General features: G+C 59.4%; 1 protein-coding gene across 5 annotated transcripts in view; it reads right to left on the bottom strand.

Annotated features, from left to right (window-relative positions):
• The window catches only part of DNAH6 (dynein axonemal heavy chain 6), a 203,099-nt gene that overhangs the window by 31,890 nt on the left and 148,007 nt on the right, over positions 1–23,202 (bottom strand). For all 5 annotated transcript variants that reach the window (XM_065549807.1, XM_065549809.1, XM_065549810.1 and 2 more), the window contains 4 exons: positions 7,865–8,040; positions 6,888–7,078; positions 6,039–6,199; positions 3,399–3,487 (listed from right to left, as the gene is read on the bottom strand). In XM_065549807.1, coding sequence (XP_065405879.1) covers positions 3,399–3,487; positions 6,039–6,199; positions 6,888–7,078; positions 7,865–8,040 — 617 coding nt within the window. The remainder of the gene's footprint in view (positions 1–3,398; positions 3,488–6,038; positions 6,200–6,887; positions 7,079–7,864; positions 8,041–23,202) is intronic.

Raw genomic sequence — 23,202 nt, 5'->3', positions numbered from 1 at the left:
CGCTACCCTCAGCTGTAGGCTTGATGACAAATAAACCTTTCTCCCCAAAGAGTCCAGCTTCTTCACCCAGGTGGTCCCTGCCTTTCCCGCTCGTTGACTGCAGGCACTACTAATGAGTTCGGGGCAAGGTGAGTATAAAAATACTCATACCCTCTTGCGGGCACATAGTACTTGCGCTCTGCCCGCTTGGAAATTGGGGGTAGCAAGGAGGGGGTCTGCCAGAGGGCTTTGGTAATTTTGGCCACCCCCTCATGAACTGGCGGCGTGACTCTAGTGGGGGCTGCCGAGCTGAGGACGTTGAAGGTGTCCGAGAACTCCTCCAGCTCCTCAGTTTCTAGCCCCAAGTTCGAGGCTACTCTCCTCAAAAACTCCTGATGAGCTTTGGCATCATCCAGGGGACCACAGGTGGGGGCCTCATGATGGCCTCATCAGGGGATGAGAAAGAGGATGTGGCTGCAGCAGGTGCCACCACCTCTGTGACCTGCTCGGCAGGACCTTCTTCCCCCAAGCACCATGGCCTCCATCTCAGATGGGCGGGAGACCATGGCAGATGGCTTTTTGGAGACTCCTAACACCGACTGATGCCCTTGGGACGGCTGCGGGAACCCCCACGGCTTCCAAGGGTGCCATCGCATGGGCCATTGACCCCGAGGCTACGACAGTCCTGTGGGTGCCACCGGAAGGACCGGTGCCGCCAATGGAGGACTTTGACCTGCCTGCAGGGGCTCTTAGTCTGACTCCAAGCCCTGGGATGAAGGGCCCTGCTCCAGATACCGGGACTGTACCGAGGCTGACCAGGTGTCTCGGTCCCAGCAGTGTCCACCGCCATGCTCTGAGTGGGATCTGTACGCGGGCGACCACGCATCGCACCGAGATCCCAGTGACCAGTGTCCGACGGATCTGCAATGGTACCCCGGCGGTCTATGCCGAACGCTTCCTGACAGGCACTGATCCACGGAGCGGGAGCAAGAGCGTGATCAATGTTGCGATGTTGAGCGTCGACGCTGGTATGATAACCTATGTCAGTCAGCTCGTGACAGGTACCGAGAGTCCCGACGGAGGCTTTTGCTGGAGTGGCATCTAACTGAAGGGGAGTGGCTACGACGCTCCCAGTACCGAGGTTGTGGGGTTGAGCGTGCCTCAATAGGTCTACGCCATACTACCGAAAACCGACGCTTCAACCCCACAGAGCGAGGACCAGAATCTGGAGACTGGCACCGATGGCTCCAACTGGTAGGCAGCCCTATGTCCATGGTGCAGTGGCTCTGTGTGGATGAGCACTGGCAGGACGCTCCCTGAAGTGGCAAGTGGAGCCGCACTGACAGGGACCAAAGGAATGGTTCAAAGACAGGCTGACCCCTTGATTTGGGAGCTGCCGTCACCGGTGTGGGCGGCACCAGGAGGGACAAGATGTGGAAGTGAAATTTCGCCTGTCTGATGGCGGCACCAGCAGGGCGCTCTGCACCAAAGCCACGGAGTCCGATCTTGCCTGCTCCAGCACCGACTCCATAAGGAGTGCTTTAAGTCAGATGTCCCACTCTTTCTTAGTGCAAGGCTTAAAGTTCCTGCAGATGCGACACCTGTCGCTGATACGAGAGTCCCCCAAACACCTTAAACAACTGGTGTGGAGGTCACTGACCGGCTTAGGCTTCCTACAGTGGTCGCAGTTCTTAAAGCCTGGGGACCGGAGCATGCCCCGTCCCGAGCCTAAGTCCCTTCTGGGATAACTATAAACTAACTAAAACACACTAAGGTCTGGTCTATACTACCCGCCTGAATCGGCGGGTAGAAATCGACCTCTCGGGGATCGATTTATCGCGTCCCGTCGGGACGCGACAATCGATCCCCGAATCGGCGCTCTAACTCCACCAGCGGAGGTGGTAGTAAGCGCCGCCGACAAAAAGCGGCAGAAGTCGATTTTGCCGCCGTCCTCACAACGGGGTAAGTCGGCTGCAATATGTCGAATTCAGCTACGCTATTCACGTAGCTGAATTTGCGTATCTTAAATCGACTCCCCGCTGTAGTGTAGATGTACCCTAAGGGAACTAACACTAATTGTTATAACTATTTACAAAAGAAAGTTCGCAACGAGCAGTTCTAGAGAAGAAAAAGTTTGCCGAAGCAAAGGTATGGTCCAGCACCATCACTGGCAGTGAGAAGGAACGGGGAGGGGAAATGGGGGGCAGCGGTGCACCTTATACCGCGGCATATGCGCGCCACTCCAAAGGGCGCCAGAGCCGGTCCCCTACAGATACCAGAGGAAAAAACTTCGGCACCGGTGCATGTGGCGAGCACACACGCCTAACATGGAATGGACATGAGCAAGCACTTGAAGAAGAATAGATAGATCCCCTCCCTTGGCAGATTAGCCAGCAGCAGTAATTGTTTAGAAGGTGGTCAGAGGAGATAAAAGTTATCACCAAATTTGTTCTAGAGATCGAGTTGAGGGAGTAATGCTGTGCAAAGTACATTTCAAACTCCAAGGAGAAGCCTTGTATATTTTGTTGGTGAAGACAGTGCAAAAAGATGCTTTAGAAGCTGTTCTGGACCTAGTTGAGTATGCTCTGATATCCTCAGGTGTCTGAACACCTGTCAGGTCATAAAATCATGTATACATACTCTGATCCATTTGGACAGCCTGTAAGCTGCAATGGACTGAACCCAGGCCTTATTCCCCATACGCCACAAAAAGTTTGAAGGACTTGGAGATATATATGGCCTTATATAGATAATAACTTCAGGCCCTCTGCATGTCTAAGGCATGGAGCATGACTTCCCTGGATGCCAATGAAGCTGAATAATATACAGGCGAGTTAATGGACAGATTGAGATGGAAACCAGAGACCATTTGAACCACAAAATTGGGGTGAGGACACAGGACTTAGTTACAAGAGCTGATAAAGTTGCAGCCACTTAGCAACAGAATTGGTGCATGCAGGATCAAAATTGTCTATAAAGAGCTCTGCAGGGCAGAGGTGGGTCCTTTCCTGTTTCATTCTGCATTCTCTCGAAATATCACACTCCCTCTGATGGCGTGGTTTTGGTGGTGATTGCTGAATATGTTGTATTTACAGGTGACACAGTGGAGAAGATGGATTTTGGACTCAGTTTGGCTCGTCAGAACTTTGGACACCTTAAATAATAAAAACCTTAAGTTTGCACTGGTTGGATTGCTGATTGTCAGCTGATCCCATTTAGTGTTTTTAAAGAAAATGACATGTCTGACCATCCTAAATATAAGAGCAAAAGATACAAACATTCCAACTTGTATAATATGCTTTTTGGATTTTGATTAATAAGAAACTACAGATTAGACATTTGTTTTGAGATACTCTGTAAACAATTTATTTCGTCCTTGCATTGTTCATTTTGCTTAGGGTTATTTCCAGATATATTACCTTGACAGAGTTCTGAAGGACAGTGACAGGAAAGGTTTCACTAGGCATGGAACTTAAATAGAGTCGAAAGCTCTCCTGAATAGAAACATCTGAAAACCAAAAGGATAAGTACATTCACTACACTCCTGTGAAAGAGTTTACTTGTTAACATTCATACACAAATCTTAAGCAATTTGCCATGAGATCTATCTTTCCAATGACTGGAGTACTGGAACTACATATACTACCTAATGTTCATTTATGATCTGGAAGAGGGAGTAAACAGCATTATATTTAAATTACAGGGGATAATTTGGGAAGTGTTTCAAACACCAGTGAACATAAACAGATAGTAAAAAAGGAACACAGAAAGCTTGGACAGTAGGGACTACAGGGGAGTCAGGAGATAAAGCGAGACGAAAATGCATATGGAGAAAAATAATAAGAAATACAGATATTACTTCAGAATGAAAAACCTGAAAAGCAATAATGCTGAAAGAGATTGAGGGATGATAGCAGAAAGCTAGCTATGAGATTGCAATGGGATATGGCAGCAGGAAATGCTAATGTAATTTTGAGCTATATATGCAGAAGTATCATGTCATAAATAACACTTCCTTGGTACGTGTCTATATTGCTGCCAAAGCTGGAATGCTGGGTTCCGTTCTAGGCACCTAAGTAATAGAAAGCTACAGAAAAACTGAATGGGGTACAGAGAAAAGCAACACAATAATTAAGGGGATGGAAGTGCTGACATATAAAGAAATCGTAAAAGAACTAAATGGCTGGAATTGTCAAAGGAGTCTAAAGAAATCAGGTGGCCAACTTCCACTGACCTTCAACGGGAGTTGAATTTCTAAATGCCCTCAAAATCAACCCCACTATGCACAGCTTGGCTAAGCATTAACTTATAGGGAAGTGAAGGAGTATAACCAAACTGTGCATTACGACAGTAGAGGAAGGGTTAATAGGGAGCCAAGGAGAGGGAAAAAGCAGATCAGCTGGGCTCAATTGCAGCTGCTGCTATAGAAGGATTGGTTTTCGGAGGACTTGAGGAGGCTGGGGAGAAGGAAGCTCTCAAAGAGAGAAGAGTTCAGCTCCCTGTGAGTCTGTGAATGTAGTTGGAGAAGGCCTAGCAAGGAAAAAGGGACTCTGGTTAGTGGCTGGAGTTTTCCCATGGGAGTTGGCTGAAGCAACCCAGACCTTAATTTTTATAATGTACAAAAAACTTCACTGTGAAGCAGTTAAAGATGCGGCCGACATTACATACATGGAACAAACCCACTAAAAGCAAGGAAATGACAGTGTAAGCCAGCTAATAATATACGAATATATGGAGATATAGCTATCTCATAGAGCTGGAAGGGACCCTGAAAGGTCATCGAGTCCAGCCCCCTGCCTTCACTAGCAGGACGAAGTAACAGACAGGTAGTCACCTACAAGCACACACCTGGTCACTACAACAGACCACAACTTGAACTCTGCCCCGCCACAGCCTTCCTGTCTACACGTATCCTTTTACCAAACTACCCGCTTCCAAACACCATTAGTAGTGGACATTTGGCAAAGTAGTTTGGTGTGTTGGGTGGAGTAGATCGCTGAGGATTGTGGTGAATCATATGTAAATATGTAAATATCTCTGTGCTTCCGTTCCCAATCTGTGGATAGTGTCACAAAGTTGCTCCTCTATCTTGGTGGGTCCTGCGTTTATTGGCGGATTTTCTTGCCTCAGAGATTCACCATGTGGGTTGGGGAACAGCCCAGAGACCTTCCCCTCTGGGAGAACCCACAGTCCAGGTCAATTGGGAGGTTTGGGGGGAACCTGGGCCCGCCCTCTACTCCAGGTTCCAGCCCAGGGCCCTGTGGACTGCAGCTGTCTATAGTGCCTCCTGTAACAGCTGCATGACCGCTACAACTCCCTGGGCTACTTCCCCATGGCCTCCTCCAAACACCTTCCTTATTCTCACCACAGGACCTTCCTCCTGGTGTCTGATAATGCTTGTGCTCCTCAGCCCTCCAGCAGCACACCCTCTCCCTCTCAGCTCCTTGCGCCTCTTGCTCCCAGCTCCTCACACTCGCACCACAAACTGAAGTGAGCTCCTTTTAAAACCCAGGTGCCCTGATTAGCCTGCCTTAATTGATTCTAGAAGCTTCTTCCTAATTGGCTCCAGGTGTCCTAATTAGCCTGCCTGCCTTAACTGGTTCTAGCAGGTTCCTGATTACTCTAGTGCAGCCCCTGCTCTGGTCACTCAGGGAACAGAAAACTACTCATCCAGTGACCAGTATATTTGCCCTCTACCAGACTCCTGTACCCCACTGGTCTGGGTCTGTCACAATAGGGATAATATTTCCCTGACTTACAGGCTGTTGGCATTCTGAGGATAAATTCATTAATGTGAAAATATTCTTTAATATACGTGAGGTGAACAGATACAATAGTGCACGCCTATAAACAAGCAAATGAAGCTAATAAACAAATGAGCACTACAGCGCATAGAATAAGGGTAATACTCTCTAACAGGATGAGCAATTTCTTAAACCTACAGACGACCTTTTCTTTGGCTCTTTCCCTTCTCATCGGCAAGACAAGGCAAAAGCACACTTCTGATTTGGCACTACCTTCAGGGAAGCAGATTGTATTGTAGAAGGAAAATGACATACTTGGCTCGGTAAAGCTTTTTATAAGCTCCTCCATAGCTAACATCCATGAAACCGCTAGATGACAGTTTTGCAGAAAAACCCAATTTCCTGTTTTCATTGCATCCTTTATCAGCTTTTCTGCAATAGGGCCTTGCCCTTGCCCTAGTGAAATTGACCGTACCCTGAAACAGAGAAAATTTTGTCAACGTTCATGACGCAAATATTTGAACATACAGTGACTTTCGAAATGGTAGGTTTTTTTAGGATTTGTAGCTTTTAAAGATAGTGGCCAAAATTTCCTAACTTGGGTGCTGAAATTTAGGCTCCTCAATACATATTTAGACCCCAAATAAAAGTGGCCTAATTTTCAGAGGTGCTGGGCACCTACAAATCCACTGAAGTCTGTGGGAGCTGAAAGTGCTCATAATCTCTGAAAACTGTACCAATGTAATTTAGGTGCCTAGTATGGTTTTAGGAGTCTGATTCGACAGCTTTGGCTATTATTACAAATATAGAGATCTCTGAAACATAGCTATAGTATATAGTTTGGAGGAGAACCAAAATAATATATTTTAACATACATTAATGTATAGAGAGAGTGAAATCCTGAGCCCACTAAAGTCAATGGTAAAAGTCAGTGGGGCCCGCATTTCACCCACAGACAGTACATGTTACAGTATAACTCAATGGAATAAATGTACAAGCATAAGAGGGTGGAATTTTCAAAGAAGACTAGAGGAATTAGTTACGCAGGTTCCCTTAAAATCCTTAGGGTTCTTTGATACCCGATACCCAGTTTCCTTAAACTCCTTGGGGTCCTTTGAACATCCCAGCTGAATACCATGTCTAAAAAAACTATGTTCTTTGTACCGTTCTGAATATCCTCGCTCTTTTGCGAACCTCTGGAAAGCTCCCATGGGGTCAGAGCCTGTGCTTAGGATAAACACCAGAGGCGTTGAAGAGGACATGTCTTGATAAAGAGTTCCCAAGTCAACTGGGGGATTCTCTATGAATTGTTTTCCAAGGTTCTCTATTACAAACTCAGTAAGTGCAGAGACCACCTGAAAATATGAAAACATACCAATTTACAAACAGAAAGAGGCCCAGAGAACAGTATTTACATTCGACTGTATAACCCTTCCAGGCCAGGACTGTATCTTTGTATGTCTTTGTACAGTACCATCAGGCCCAGTCTTCACTGGGGCAAATACAAATAACAAAGACTAATTTAATCAGTGGTGAAAATCATCAATCCTCCAAGTTCAAAATCATTACGATCCCTTCAAGCAACCACCTCCCGAAACCCATAAACAGAAAACATTCACTGCATTCTGTTAACTCAAACAGGCCTCAGTTAGTACTAGGGGCATTTCAAAAAGTTTGATTCAACATCCAAAAAGTTTGGATAAGATCATAAGAATTGGCAAACTAGAACTGGCCATGATCCACAGAGGCATGTGAGTAGCCCCTATGAAGTCAAACTTCCCACTGCACTCTTAAATTCAGACTTTGCAGCAGACCCATAGTAAATATAAATTAATTACGAAGGGAGAGATTGTGACTGGTACAAGGACCCTCTCCATCCTGCCACCCATGGGCCAGTCACAAATCTCAGTCCCTCTACTTGGAAGAGTACAGACATCGCACTTGCGGCAGATTCACACAGTCCCAAAGAAGCTAGGGAAGGCGTAGACCAGTCTAGCCCTCTTCTCCATACAGATCCAAGCTTCCATTGGGAAGGTCCATCTCTGTATCATCCCCTCTTCAAGCCAACATCCAAATGACACAATTTTGCAAATTCTTGTAGCTTTGGTGTGGATGCAAATTTCTGTACAATTGGATTTTACCTTTTCTTCCATAAAGCTTTTCACAATAATTAATTTCTGAAACATGCTCAGTCTTGTGTCCCAGGAAGCTTTCACTGTGCCTTCCTTTTTTTCTTCTTCAGTTTGCTCTGCAGAAGGGGCGGGTTCAGAATCATACGTTTCCGACGTTTCTGGGTTGACACGAATTTCAAGGCACCCTACAAATGACGTGGTCATTAGCAGCGTCTTAAATTTAGAATTTGCCAAGCACAAACCGTTCACAATGATACGGTGATATGTAAGAGCAAATTTTCAAAAAGGCAAAGGCTCTCTTTTGTACATGAGTTAAAGGCCTAACTGGCTCTTTGCATGCAATCATGGTGACTGTGTGACCAGCTGTAGGATTCTATTTTGGGGACAGACAATGTTGGATTAAGGCATAGGCATGCTAGGCTCCTGCCGTCACATAATTATGGCAGAATCTGAGCTTCAATTTTTTGTAAGTGGCTTTCTATCTCTCATGGTTTCAAAAAAAAAAAAAAAAGCTTGAAAAGGTGACCCAAGCGTAACTGAGAGGTCTGCCAGAGCTTGCAGAGAGCCTAAAACAATAGCTCTGAGGGGGTAAGCTGCCCCATTCATCTTAATCAGGTTTTTCCTGCAGTATCACGGATTTGGGGGGCCGGATCAACATCACTGCTGCAGAAGATGGTGTGTGTGGCAGGAGAGTAGTGCAGCAGGCCCAGCCCACTCTTCCAATAAAGCAGATACATTTCGGCTTTTGGGGTAGTGTAGTGAGGCCGTATTGGCGAACCGGGAAGCGGGCGGGCTCAGCCGCCCACTACGAAAGGCCCCTCCCCCAGCCTAGCGGGAGGGACCACTGGACCCAGTACCAAATGATTACGTGGGACAACTAATAAAAAAACAGGGAGCGAGGTGACGGTCAGAGGTTCAAAATCAGGGAACCAGATGGGGACACCGAGCAGAGAACCCCGGACAGCGCCCACTGCTCCTCGAAGGTGGCAAGGGAGCCAGCAGACGCTGCCCAGTGGAACTCCGCCCGGAGACGTGAAACCAAAGAGGTATGAAAGTAGGCCCCACAGTCGCAGAGCACCCCCTCGTCCAACATCTTCTCCCTGGTATTATAGATGGTGAGTTTGGCCAGGGCCAGGAAGAGGTTGACGAGGAGGTCCCGCGACTTAGTGGGGCCACGGACAGGGTGCGCATAAATAAACAAGTGCGGGGAAAAGTGTAGCCAGAACCTCAACAAGAGGTTCTGGAGAAGCCGGAAAAGGGGCTGCAGCCTGGCGCACTCAAGGTAAGCGTGCGCCAGGGTCTCCCTAATGCCGCAAAATGGGCAGGCCTCAGGAATAGGAGTGAACCGCGCCAAGTACACGCCCGTGCTCACAGCCCCATGAAGGAGCCGCCAACCAATGTCCCCGGCGGGCCTTGGAACTAAGGTGGAATAAAGGCTGGCCCACCGGGGCTCCTCACCCTCCACAGGTAGCAGATAGTCCCTCCACTTGGTGTCGGGGCGGGACACGAGGGTGAGGTGATGCAACGTGTGGAGCACGAGCGTGTACAGGTGGTCTCTGGACGCGGTCCGAAACCGGACCGGTTGCAAAGTGTGCAGCCGGCTCGGAGTATGGGAACGGGGGAGCCGGGGGGGCTCACGGAACAAGGGCCCGAGAAAAAGGTCCGGAGGGCCCGGGGTGAGGGGTGGGCGGGGAGCGCCCTCCCGCAGGGCCCGCCACAGGAAGCCGAGAGCAAGAGGTGACAATGCAGCGCCCACCTCCTGGAGTACACGCAGAGGGGTCGCGAGGGTGGAGAGCCCCATGCGCCGACCAAGCGCGCGGGGATCCACCCAGTCCCCCCTGGTGTAGTCCAGGAGGTCTCCGACCCTGGTGGTTTCCGCCAGGACCAACCTCCGGCTCACCGAGGGTGACTCCGCCACCTGCACACGGAGATCAGGATTGTGCAGCAGGGGCTCCGCGAGGAGATCCACACCCTCGGTGGCCACAGCGGACCTGGTCGCCGAAAAAAGCTTCCAGGTCCGGAGAAGGTCCTGGTAGAAGACCGGCAGCTCCGAGAGGTCTCGCGGAAGACCTCTCGGGTGAAGAAAAAGGAGCTGCCGGTCGTATCGGAGCCCTCGGAGGCGGCGGAGGAAGGCGTGCGCGAACGTGCTCCACGCCGGACTACCCGCACCGTAAAGGAGCCTCTGCAGGGCCTGGAGGCGGAAGACATGGACCTGGCTACGAAGGCAGACCAGGCCCTGTCCCCCCTCCTCCAGGGGAAGACTCAGAACCCCTGCAGAGACCCAGTGCAGTCCAGGCCAGAAGAACTCCAGGGCTATCCTCTGGAGCCTGGCCAGGAGTTCTGGGGCCGGGCTCAGGGTGTTGAGCCGGTGCCAGAGCATGGACAGGACGAGCTGGTTCAGCACCAGCGCCCTCCCCCGCAGGGAGAGACACCGGAGCAGTCCCGTCCATCTCCGCAACCGCTCACGCACCCTGGCCTCCAAATCCAGCCAGTTCTCCGACGGAGAAGGATGCGTGGCGGAAAGATAAACGCCTAGATAGAGCAGCGGACCCACGCTCCACCGAATGGCTTGAAGCGCGGGTGGGAGGGAGCCCGCCTGCCAACCGTCCCCGACCACCAGGCCAGAGCTCTTGACCCAGTTGACCCGGGCGGAGGAGGCGGCCGAATAAACGGCCTGGCAGGCCTCCACCCGCACCAGATCCGCTGGGTCCTGGACCACGAGGAGCACGTCGTCGGCGTACGCCGACAGGACCAGCCGCAGCTCCGGCTCCCGGAGCACCAACCCTGCCAACCTCCGACGGAGGAGGCAGAGGAAGGGCTCGATCGCCAGAGCGTACAGCTGGCCCGAGAGGGGGCACCCTTGCCGTACTCCCCGCCCGAAGCTGACCGGCTCGGTCAGGGTCCAGTTGAGCTTGACCAGACACTCCGCCTCAGCGTACAGCACCTGGAGAAAGCCCACAAACTGGGGCCCGAAGCCGAACGCCCGCAGAGTGCCTAGGAGGTACCCGTGGTCCATCCTGTCGAACGCCTTCTCCTGGTCCAGAGACAGGAGGGCGAACGACAGACCATCCCTACGTCCCAGCTCCAACAGGTCCCGGACTAAGTACAGGTTGTCAAAAATGCTCCGGCCCGGGACGGTGTAGGTCTGGTCGGGGTGGACCACGTCCGCCAGCACGGACCCCAGCCGCAGCGAGATGGCCTTCGCTACGACCTTATAGTCCGTGCTGAGGAGCGAGACGGGACGCCAATTTCGTAAATCGCGGAGGTCCCCCTTCTTTGGCAACAGGGCGAGCACAGCTCGCCTGCACGAGAGAGGGAGGACCCCGCCCTGCAAGGACTCGGCCCAGACGGTGACAAGGTCTGGGCCGAGGACGTCCCAGAACACGCGGTAGAACTCCACGGTCAGCCCGTCCATGCCCGGAGATTTGTTAGTGGGCATGAGCCGGAGGGCTGCCGAGAACTCGGCCAGAGAAAGAGGCAGCTCCAGCCGGTCTCGGTCGCCCGCGCTGACCGTCGGGAGCCCGGTCCAGAGCACCCTGCGGGCCTCGGCGTCGGTCGGATCCGGGGAGAAAAGAGCGGCGTAGAAGGCCCTGGCCCTGCCACGCATCTCCTCCGGATCCGTGAGGGGGACGCCGTCCTCCGCCAGGAGGCAGGTGACATGCTTTTTGGCCCCCCTCCGTTTCTCCAGGGCGTAGAAGAAGCGGGAGCCGCGATCCATCTCCCGAAGGAGACGGATGCGGGATCGAACAAACGCGCCCCGGGCCCGGTGGTCTTCCAGGGCCCGGAGCTCCTCCCGCTTCTCCCGGTACGCCGCGCAGAGGGGTGAATCCTCGGGGCCGGAGGCCAGACGCCTCTCCAGCTCCAAGACCTCCCGCTCCAACTGCCCTATCAGCGCATCTCGCCGCCGGCTGGCGCCCCGGGCGTAGTTCCGGCAGAAGAGCCGCGCGCGGACCTTCCCCACGTCCCACCACCGCCGCGCCGAGGGAAAGGCGCGCCGCTGCCCCCGCCAGGCCAGCCAGAACTCCCGGAAGGATGCCACGAAGCCCACGTCCTCCAGCAAACTATTATTAAAATGCCAATAGGCCGACCCCGGCCTCTCGGAACTGAGAGAAGCCGTCACGGTCACCAGATGGTGATCCGAGAACGGGGCTGGCCGGACGCCGGAGGCATGGGCCCGCGCCAGATGAAAGCGGGACAGATAGATCCGGTCCAACCGGGAGTGGCGCGACCGGTCGTCCTCCACCCGGACATAGGTGAAGGTGGTGTCGTCGTCCGGGTGGTGTTCGCGCCAGACGTCCACCAGGGAGTGATGGTCTACGATCTCCCTGAGGACGCCCGCGGCTGCCTGGGAATTCTCAAGCCCGGAGCGGTCCCGGTCCTCGAGGGTGGTGTTAAAGTCCCCGCCCAGGACCAGGCACTCGCGAGAATCCAGAGTGCCGAGGAAGGCCGCCGCCCGCTGATAGAAAGGCACTCGTTCCAGGCCCGCGTTCGGGGCATAGACGTTAACCAAGTTCAGAACCAGCCCCTCCACACGGGCCCGGACGTGCAACAGGCGGCCCGGCACGACCTCGGCGACCCCCAGCACCTCAGGCCGCAGCCCCGGGGAGAACAGGGTGGCCACCCCAGCCGAATGGGCGCTGAGGTGGCTAAAATAAACCCCGTCTCCCCACTCCAGCCGCCAGCTAGCCTCGACGGCCGGAGCCGTGTGGGTCTCCTGCAGGAAAATCACAGAGTACCCCCCCTCCCGAAGGAAGGAGAGCACCTGGCTCCTGCGGAGACCCACCCTACAGCCCCGAGTGTTCAGCGATGCAAAGGTGGTAACTGTCATGCGGAGGGCTGGGGCAGATCCTCACGGGCGGAGGGACCATCGGCCCCCAGCGGGCCCCGCAAGATCCCGGTTTCGACTCCGAAGGTCAAAAGGGAGTCGCGGAATCTGCGGGCCCGCCGATAGGCCGCGATGTCCCGCCGACCGGACCCCCGCCCCTCCCCCAAAAGCGCCTGCACGGCCCGGAGGACGAGATGGAAGTCCCCCCAGCGCTGAAGGGCGAGCTGCACCTTACCCTGGGAACCACGGGAATCCGATAGAAAGAGGCGCAGCTCATCCCGCAGCACGGAGGGGGAGGCAGCGGCCAAGCTGCCGCCATCCTCCGGCGGGGCCCCTGAAGGGTCCTCGCAGCCCACAGTGACGGACATACAAGGGGCCGAGTTCCGGCGCCGCTGTGCCGGGCAGCCCGTCCCCATCCCCGGCAAAGGAGAGGGCGGCTGAGGGAACAACACAGCCCCCACAGTGGCAGGAAGGGGAGACACGAAAACCGCCCCCTGAGGGTTGTCTGCAGGCAACCGAAATGCGACAACCCCGGGGGCGGCAGTAACACCAGAGGTGGCAGACAGAGACACCTCGGGGACAGGATCTGGGGCAAGGGCGGGAGTAGGGGCGGGGCTCGAGGCGGGAACAGGGACATGGGCAGGAGAGGGGACAGGATCAGGGACGGGAGCGGGAACGGGCTCCTCATCTCCCGCTGCCAAGCCGCTAGACTGCGGCTCCCCTCGGCCAAGGTCAGCATCCGAGGGGACGGAGGCAGCAGGGACAGGGGAAGCCTCAGGGGCAGGAACGATGGAAGGGGCAGGATCGGGGGCAGGAACCGGCCGCTCAGCAACGGCTGTCGCCCCGAGGGGCTCGGCGGCCGTGCACGAGATGGGAGTCGCGGCCGGGCTGGCAGGTAGGGCTAAGGGTTCTCCCAGGACTAAGTCGGGAGCGGCAGAGTGGGGCGAGGAACCGGGAGCAGGAGAAGGGGGCGGGACTAAGCCAGCACCCGGATCGGGGCCCGCTGGCGGAGGGTCGTCCTCCCCCTGAGTAACCGGGGTCAGACCCAGGGCCTCGATCTCATCGAAAATGGAGGCGAAAGCGGTCCCCTCGGCCCCGGCCACCTCCCCGCCAGTCACAGGGACAAGGGCCGCCCCGGCATCGGCGGCGGCGGCGGGGGGCACAGACGGAGCAAGGGCCGGGAGAACCGCTGCTGAAGCCTCCTCAGGCGTGGGCCCAACAAAAGGGACAGAAGTTACCCCAGCCGCTGCCACGGCATCCACGGTCTCCATGGCCGGCACCTCCTGCTGGGCACCGTCCGGGGGCGCGGAAACAGAACTAACAACGTCGGCCCCCCGCGGCATCTTTCGGGGGGCCTGCTCTCCCTCCTCATCAGAGGGGAGGGAGAGAGCCCGCGACCTGCGGGCGCCGCGCTTCCCCCGGACGGTCACCCAGCCCCCCGAGGTGGAAGAGGAGGTGGAGGGCCGGTCAGCAGGGGCAGGGCCAGAGGGCAAGGGCGATGGCTTCGGGGCTTGGGGCGGCAGGGTCGGAGGGACAGCAGGGGAGAGGGAAACCTCCCCCTGGGGCGGGCCCTTCCCCGCGGCCGGCGGAAGCTGCCCCGCCCTCTCCTCCACATGCCCCGCCGATCCAGGGTCGGCGACGGCAAGGCCCGCCTGCCCGGCCGTCTCCGCGGCCAGAGCGGGAACCGCGGCAGAAGGAGGAGGGGCGGCGGCAGCAGCAGTGTCCGAACCGCCAGGGTTGCCGGCGATGACAGGGCCGGCACCCTCCCGGGCCCCGGGGGTCTCGGACGCCCCTCCAGGCCGGGCCAGGGGACAGTCCCTCCGGACATGCCCCGGCGCCCGGCAGAGGAAGCACCGGGCCTCCCCCGTCGAATAGTGGACCCGATAATGGGCCCCCCGGTAGGGCACCAGGAAGGACCCCTCGAGCGCCACTCCGGCACCCGCCGCCGGTGGCAGCTGAAGCTGGACCTGCCGGCGGAAAGACAGGATGTGCCGGAGGGCAGGGTCCTTACAGCCCAATGAAAGAGAGCTCAGAATGGAAATGGGCTTCCCCAGGGTGGAGAGGGCCGGCAACAGGGCGGCGTTGGGGAGGTAGGGCGGGACAGAGGTCAAGAGCACCCGTACGCCCAGGTCCTCCAGGGGTTCCAAAGGCACAAACACGCCCCCCACCGCCAGGCCTCGTTCCACCGCCTCCTGCGCGGCGGCCACCGACGCCAGGAAGAACACGGCCTTCCCGTACATCTTGGAGGCCGCCACGATGGCCGTAGGCCCCACCACCCTCGCCAACGCCCGCACATAAGTCTCAATGTGGGGCGAGGCAGGCACCAAATGGCAACGGACGCCATGCCTCCTAGTCAGCGAGGGGAAGGGGCCGTGGTCACCAGGGACAGGTCCAGAGGCGGCGGTCGGGGCGGACGACGCGGCGGCACTCAAAGAGGCGGCGGCTACCTGGGCGTAAGCTCTGGGGGCCGGAGGTGGAGCACCACCAGAGCTGGTGGAAGGGACGGCAGGAGAGGGAGGGGCCGCGGCCGGTGTCGGGGCCGCAGCGGGGACCGTAGCCCCGCCCGCAGGAGGTCTGGCTCCACGGGCAGGGCCCTTGCCCTTCTTCCTCCCTTGGCCCTTCCTGCCGGTGGAGGGGGCAGCCGTGGCAGCGGCAGTATCCGGGACAGGGCCAGCCGAGGGGCCGGCCACTGGGGTGGGCGGGGACAACAGGGCAGGGGCAGGGGCAGGGGCAGGGGCAGAGTCCCCCGCCATTACAACCTGCAGCCGCTCCTCCCCTCTAGGCAAAAAAACAAAAACAAGGGAAAGGCAACCACTCCCCCCCGCTAGGCTGCAAGCTGGGGAGGAGGGAGCCAATGGAGAGGGCACACAGGAGCGAAAAGAGAGGGGTGGGGCACAGGTGCCAAAAAAGAAAGCCGGCTCCCCCGGCTACACTGGGGCGGGGGGGGGACCACGACAACAGTAAAAGGGGGGGGGTGAACAGTGCAAAAGGGGAGGGGGCAACAAAACGGGGGCACAAACGCGCGCGGGGGGACGAAGGGGGGGGGGGTGCACCGGAGCAGCGGCTCGAAAACAGAATGGAATGTCCAGCCAGCTGCAGCCCAAGGACAAGGAGGGGTAGGAGAAAAAACTCCAGCCAGCCGCAGCCCAAGGACAGGGCCGGGAACACAGCCAGCAGGCTAGGAACCGAGGGGGGGGGGAATGGGCACCAAAAAAATAAACCGAAGGGGGTCAAAAGGAGGGGGGGGGGTAAAGTAGGGCCAACTAATACAAAGGGGGGCTACAGGGAGGGGACCCCACCAGCGAAACGTAGTTGGGGGGCAGGAAAAGTCCAGGGCGGGGGAGAAGGTGCACCCACAGCGTTCGCGAAGCGCAGGCTCTGCCGTTCACTGCTGCAAGTAAACAGTCCCAGACGATGGAAATGGCGGGGGGGAGCAAACAGCCCCGCCGAGGGGCGAAAAGCAGGTCCAGGTGGCACGCGGGGCGGTGGAGGGGTTGTCGGCAGCTGTCGGCGGTGGGGGTGGTGGTAGAGGGGGAGCAGATGGACGAAGGGGGGGGGCACCGCACCCCCCCCACACCCCCTTCAACAGTCCGCTACGGGGGACGGGATAGCAGGCTCCCAAGTCGACCTCGGAGCTTCCTGGCAAGCGACGGCTTCCAGTCCGAGGAATTACAAACGAGAGGCTCAGCACCGTCCACACTCCTAACGCGACTGGGGGCACCACCACCCCAGGAGCAAAGATGGCAAAGTCACTCAAAACACAGTCCTCAAACAACCCCCTCCACAATCTCCCGAACCAGGGACGCAGTCTCTTCGCACTCCGCGACGGAGGCAGCGGCTCCCACACAGGAACAGCAGCAGCAGCGAGCGGCAGTCAGCCGGCCGGGCAACCGGCCAGGCAGGCAAGCAAGCAGACAGGTGGGCCCCCAGATGGTATCGGTGTTGGCGTTGGGGGGCCGACGCTTCTCCCTCCGGAGGCGAGGGCGAGGGGGAGGGCAGGCCGGCAAGGCCCCCCCCTCCGCACTCACTCACTCACTCACTCACACAGCAGCAGCGGCAGCGGCAGCAACAAGGAGAGCAGCAAGCAGCAGCTGGAGAGGGCCAGGAAAGGCCGGAGGGAGAAGGGAGCACAGAGAGCTCCTGCAACCTGTAGTGAGGCCGTATTGGTGAACCGGGAAGTGGGCGGGCTTAGCCGCCCACTACGAAAGGCCCCTCCCCCAGCCTAGCGGGAGGGACCACTGGACCCAGTACCAAATGATTACGTGGGACAACTAATAAAAAAAAACAGGGAGCAAGGTGACGGTCATAGGTTCAAAATCAGGGAACCAGATGGGGACACCGAGCAGAGAACCCCGGACAGCGCCCACTGCTCCTCGAAGGTGGCAAGGGAGCCAGCAGACGCTGCCCAGTGAAACTCCGCCCGAAGACGTGAAACCAAAGAGGTATGAAAGTAGGCCCCACAGTCGCAGAGCACCCCCTCGTCCAACATCTTCTCCCTGGTATTATAGATGGTGAGTTTGGCCAGGGCCAGGAAGAGGTTGACGAGGAGGTCCCGCGACTTAGTGGGGCCACGGACAGGGTGCGCATAAATAAACAAGTGCGGGGAAAAGTGTAGCCAGAACCTCAACAAGAGGTTCTGGAGAAGCCGGAAAAGGGGCTGCAACCTGGCGCACTCAAGGTAAGCGTGCGCCAGGGTCTCCCTAATGCCACAAAATGGGCAGGCCTCAGGAATAGGGGTGAACCGCGCCAAGTACACGCCCGTGCTCACGGCCCCATGAAGGAGCCGCCAACCAATGTCCCCGGCGGGCCTTGGAACTAAGGTGGAATAAAGGCTGGCCCACCGGGGCTCCTCACCCTCCACAGGTAGCAGATAGTCCCTCCACTTGGTGTCGGGGCGGGACACGAGGGTGAGGTGATGCAACGTGTGGAGCACGAGCGTGTACAGGTGGTCTCTGGACGCGGTCCGAAACCGGACCGGCTGCAAAGTATGCAGCCGGCTCGGATTATGGGAACGGGGGAGCCGGGGGGGCTCACGGAACAAGGGCCCGAGAAAAAGGTCCGGAGGGCCTGGGGTGAGGGGTGGGCGGGGAGCGCCCTCCCGCAGGGCCCGCCACAGGAAGCCGAGAGCAAGAGGTGACAATGCAGCGCCCACCTCCTGGAGTACACGCAGAGGGGTCGCGAGGGTGGAGAGCCCCATGCGCCGACCAAGCGCGCGGGGATCCACCCAGTCCCCTCTGGTGTAGTCCAGGAGGTCTCCGACCCTGGTGGTTTCCGCCAGGACCAACCTCCGGCTCACCGAGGGTGACTCCGCCACCTGCACATGGAGATCGGGATTGTGCAGCAGGGGCTCCGCGAGGAGATCCACACCCTCGGTGGCCACAGTGGACCTGGTCGCCGAAAAAAGCTTCCAGGTCCGGAGAAGGTCCTGGTAGAAGACCGGCAGCTCCGAGAGGTCTCGCGGAAGACCTCTCGGGTGAAGAAAAAAGAGCTGCCGGTCGTATCGGAGCCCTCGGAGGCGGCGGAGGAAGGCGTGCGCTAACGTGCTCCATGCCGGACTACCCGCACCGTAAAGGAGCCTCTGCAGGGCCTGGAGGCGGAAGACATGGACCTGGCTACGAAGGCAGACCAGGCCCTGTCCCCCCTCCTCCAGGGGAAGACTCAGAACCCCTGCAGAGACCCAGTGCAGTCCAGGCCAGAAGAACTCCAGGGCTATCCTCTGGAGCCTAGCCAGGAGTTCCGGGGCCGGGCTCAGGGTGTTGAGCCGGTGCCAGAGCATGGACAGGACGAGCTGGTTCAGCACCAGCGCCCTCCCCCGCAGGGAGAGACACCGGAGCAGTCCCGTCCATCTCCGCAACCGCTCACGCACCCTGGCCTCCAAATCCAGCCAGTTCTCCGACGGAGAAGGATGCGTGGCGGAAAGATAAACGCCTAGATAGAGCAGCGGACCCACGCTCCACCGAATGGCTTGTAGCACGGGTGGGAGGGAGCCCGCCTGCCAACCGTCCCCGACCACCAGGCCAGAGCTCTTGACCCAGTTGACCCGGGCGGAGGAGGCGGCCGAATAAACGGCCTGGCAGGCCTCCACCCGCACCAGATCCGCTGGGTCCTGGACCACGAGGAGCACGTCGTCGGCGTACGCCGACAGGACCAGCCGCAGCTCCGGCTCCCGGAGCACCAACCCTGCCAACCTCCGACGGAGGAGGCAGAGGAAGGGCTCGATCGCCAGAGCGTACAGCTGGCCCGAGAGGGGGCACCCTTGCCGTACTCCCCGCCCGAAGCTGACCGGCTCGGTCAGGGTCCAGTTGAGCTTGACCAGACACTCCGCCTCAGCGTACAGCACCTGGAGAAAGCCCACAAACTGGGGCCCGAAGCCGAACGCCCGCAGAGTGCCCAGGAGGTACCCGTGGTCCATCCTGTCGAACGCCTTCTCCTGGTCCAGAGACAGGAGGGCGAACGACAGACCATCCCTACGGCCCAGCTCCAACAGGTCCCGGACCAAGTACAGGTTGTCAAAGATGCTCCGGCCCGGGACGGTGTAGGTCTGGTCGGGGTGGACCACGTCCGCCAGCACGGACCCCAGCCGCAGCGAGATGGCCTTCGCTACGACCTTATAGTCCGTGCTGAGGAGCGAGACGGGACGCCAATTTCGTAAATCGCGGAGGTCCCCCTTCTTCGGCAACAGGGCGAGCACGGCTCGCCTGCACGAGAGAGGGAGGACCCCGCCCTGCAAGGACTCGGCCCAGACGGTGACGAGGTCTGGGCCGAGGACGTCCCAGAACACGCGGTAGAACTCCACGGTCAGCCCGTCCATGCCCGGAGATTTGTTAGTGGGCATGAGCCGGAGGGCTGCCGAGAACTCGACCAGAGAAAGAGGCAGCTCCAGCCGGTCTCGGTCGCCCGCGCTGACCGTCGGGAGCCCGGTCCAGAGCACCCTGCGGGCCTCGGCGTCGGTCGGATCCGGGGAGAAAAGAGCGGCGTAGAAGGCCCTGGCCCTACCACGCATCTCCTCCGGATCAGTGAGGGGGACGCCGTCCTCCGCCAGGAGGCAGGTGACATGCTTTTTGGCCCCCCTCCGTTTCTCCAGGGCGTAGAAGAAGCGGGAGCCGCGATCCATCTCCCGAAGGAGACGGATGCGGGATCGAACAAACGCGCCCCGGGCCCGGTGGTCTTCCAGGGCCCGGAGCTCCCCTCGCTTCTCCCGGTACGCCGCGCAGAGGGGTGAATCCTCGGGGCCGGAGGCCAGACGCCTCTCCAGCTCCAAGACCTCCCGCTCCAACTGCCCTATCAGCGCATCTCGCCGCCGGCTGGCGCCCCGGGTGTAGTTCCGGCAGAAGAGCCGCGCGCGGACCTTCCCCACGTCCCACCACCGCCGCGCCGAGGGAAAGGCGCGCCGCTGCTCCCGCCAGGCCAGCCAGAACTCCCGGAAGGATGCCACGAAGCCCACGTCCTCCAGCAAACTATTATTAAAATGCCAATAGGCCGGCCCCGGCCGCTCGGAACTGAGAGAAGCCGTCACGGTCACCAGATGGTGATCCGAGAACGGGGCCGGCCGGACGCTGGAGGCATGGGCCCGCGCCAGATGAAAGCGGGACAGATAGATCCGGTCCAACCGGGAGTGGCGCGACCGGTCGTCCTCCACCCGGACATAGGTGAAGGTGGTGTCGTCGTCCGGGTGGTGTTCGCGCCAGACGTCCACCAGGGAGTGATGGTCTACAATCTCCCTGAGGACGCCCGCGGCCGCCTGGGAATTTTCAAGCCCGGAGCGGTCCCGGTCCTCGAGGGTGGTGTTAAAGTCCCCGCCCAGGACCAGGCACTCGCGAGAATCCAGAGTGCCGAGGAAGGCCGCCGCCCGCTGATAGAAAGGCACTCGTTCCAGGCCCGCGTTCGGGGCATAGACGTTGACCAAGTTCAGAACCAGCCCCTCCACACGGGCCCGGACGTGCAGCAGGCGGCCCGGCACGACCTCGGCGACCCCCAGTACCTCAGGCCGCAGCCCCGGGGAGAACAGGGTGGCCACCCCAGCCGAATGGGCGCTGAGGTGGCTAAAATAAACCCCGTCTCCCCACTCCAGCCGCCAGCTAGCCTCGACGGTCGGAGCCGTGTGGGTCTCCTGCAGGAAAATCACAGAGTACCCCCCCTCCCGAAGGAAGGAGAGCACCTGGCTCCTGCGGAGACCCACCCTACAGCCCCGAGTGTTCAGCGAGGCAAAGGTGGTAACTGTCATGCGGAGGGCTGGGGCAGATCCTCACGGGCGGAGGGACCATCGGCCCCCAGTGGGCCCCGCAAGATCCCGGTTTCGACTCCGAAGGTCAAAAGGGAGTCGCGGAATCTGCGGGCCCGCCGATAGGCCGCGATGTCCCGCCGACCGGACCCCCGCCCCTCCCCCAAAAGCGCCTGCACGGCCCGGAGGACGAGATGGAAGTCCCCCCAGCGCTGAAGGGCGAGCTGCACCTTACCCTGGGAACCACGGGAATCCGATAGAAAGAGGCGCAGCTCATCCCGCAGCGCGGAGGGGGAGGCAGCGGCCAAGCCGCCGCCATCCGCCGGCGGGGCCCCTGAAGGGTCCTCGCAGCCCACGGTGATGGACATACAAGGGGCCGAGTTCCGGCGCTGCTGCGCCGGGCAGCCCGTCCCCATCCCCGGCAAAGGAGAGGGCGGCTGAGGGAACAACACAGCCCCCACAGTGGCAGGAAGGGGAGACACGAAAACCGCCCCCTGAGGGTTGTCTGCAGGCAACGGAAATGCGACAACCCCGGGGGCGGCAGTAACACCAGAGGTGGCAGACAGAGACACCTCGGGGACAGGATCTGGGGCAAGGGTGGGAGTAGGGGCGGGGCTCGAGGCGGGAACAGGGACTTGGGCAGGAGAGGGGACAGGATCAGGGACGGGAGCGGGAACGGGCTCCTCATCTCCCGCTGCCAAGCCGCTAGACTGCGGCTCCCCTCGGCCAAGGTCAGCATCCGAGGGGACGGAGGCAGCAGGGACAGGGGAAGCCTCAGGGGCAGGAACGATGGAAGGGGCAAGATCGGGGACAGGAACCGGCCGCTCAGCAACGGCCGTCGCCCCGAGGGGCTCGGCGGCCGTGCACGAGATGGGAGTCGCGGCCGGGCTGGCAGGTAGGGCTAAGGGTTCTCCCAGGACTAAGTCGGGAGCGGCAGAGTGGGGCGAGGAACCGGGAGCAGGAGAAGGGGGCGGGACTAAGCCAGCACCCGGATCGGGGCCCGCTGGCGGAGGGTCGTCCTCCCCCTGGGTAACCGGGGTCAGACCCAGGGCCTCGATCTCATCGAAAATGGAGGCGAAAGCGGTCCCCTCGGCCCCGGCCACCTCCCCGCCAGTCACAGGAACAAGGGCCGCCCCGGCGTCGGCGGCGGCGGCGGGGGGGACAGACGGAGCAAGGGCCGGGAGAACCGCTGCTAAAGCCTCCTCAGGTGTGGGCCCAACAAAAGGGACAGAAGTGTCCCCAGCCGCTGCCACGGCATCCACGGTTTCCATGGCCGGCACCTCCTGCTGGGCACCGTCCGGGGGCGCGGAAACAGAACTAACAACGGCGGCCCCCCGCGGCATCTTTCGGGGGGCCTGCTCTCCCTCCTCATCAGAGGGGAGGGAGAGAGCCCGCGACCTGCGGGCGCCGCGCTTCCCCCGGACGGTCACCCAGCCCCCCGAGGTGGAAGAGGAGGTGGAGGGCCGGTCAGCAGGGGCAGGGCCAGAGGGCAAGGGCGATGGCTTCGGGGCTTGGGGCGGCAGGGTCGGAGGGACAGCAGGGGAGAGGGAAACCTCCCCCTGGGGCGGGCCCTTCCCCGCGGCCGGCGGAAGCTGCCCCGCCCTCTCCTCCACATGCCCCGCCGATCCAGGGTCGGCGACGGCAAGGCCCGCCTGCCCGGCCGTCTCCGCGGCCAGAGCAGGAACCGCGGCAGAAGGAGGAGGGGCGGCGGCAGCAGCAGTGTCCGAACCGCCAGGGTTGCCGGCGATGACAGGGCCGGCACCCTCCCGGGCCCCGGGGGTCTCGGACGCCCCTCCAGGCCGGGCCAGGGGACAGTCCCTCCGGACATGCCCCGGCGCCCGGCAGAGGAAGCACCGGGCCTCCCCCGTCGAATAATGGACCCGATAATGGGCCCCCCGGTAGGGCACCAGGAAGGACCCCTCGAGCGCCACTCCGGCACCCGCCGCCGGTGGCAGCTGAAGCTGGACCTGCCGGCGGAAAGACAGGATGTGCCGGAGGGCAGGGTCCTTACAGCCCAATGAAAGAGAGCTCAGAATGGAAATGGGCTTCCCCAGGGTGGAGAGGGCCGGCAACAGGGCGGCGTTGGGGAGGTAGGGCGGGACAGAGGTCAAGAGCACCCGTACGCCCAGGTCCTCCAGGGGTTCCAAAGGCACAAACACGCCCCCCACCGCCAGGCCTCGTTCCACCGCCTCCTGCGCGGCGGCCACCGACGCCAGGAAGAACACGGCCTTCCCGTACATCTTGGAGGCCGCCACGATGGCCGTAGGCCCCACCACCCTCGCCAACGTCCGCACATAAGTC

The sequence above is a fragment of the Chrysemys picta genome, chromosome 6, assembly GCF_011386835.1.
Source record: "Chrysemys picta bellii isolate R12L10 chromosome 6, ASM1138683v2, whole genome shotgun sequence".
Taxonomy (NCBI): domain Eukaryota; kingdom Metazoa; phylum Chordata; order Testudines; family Emydidae; genus Chrysemys; species Chrysemys picta.
Note: the sequence above shows the minus strand (reverse complement) of the source record. Positions and strands in the feature narration are given on the sequence as shown.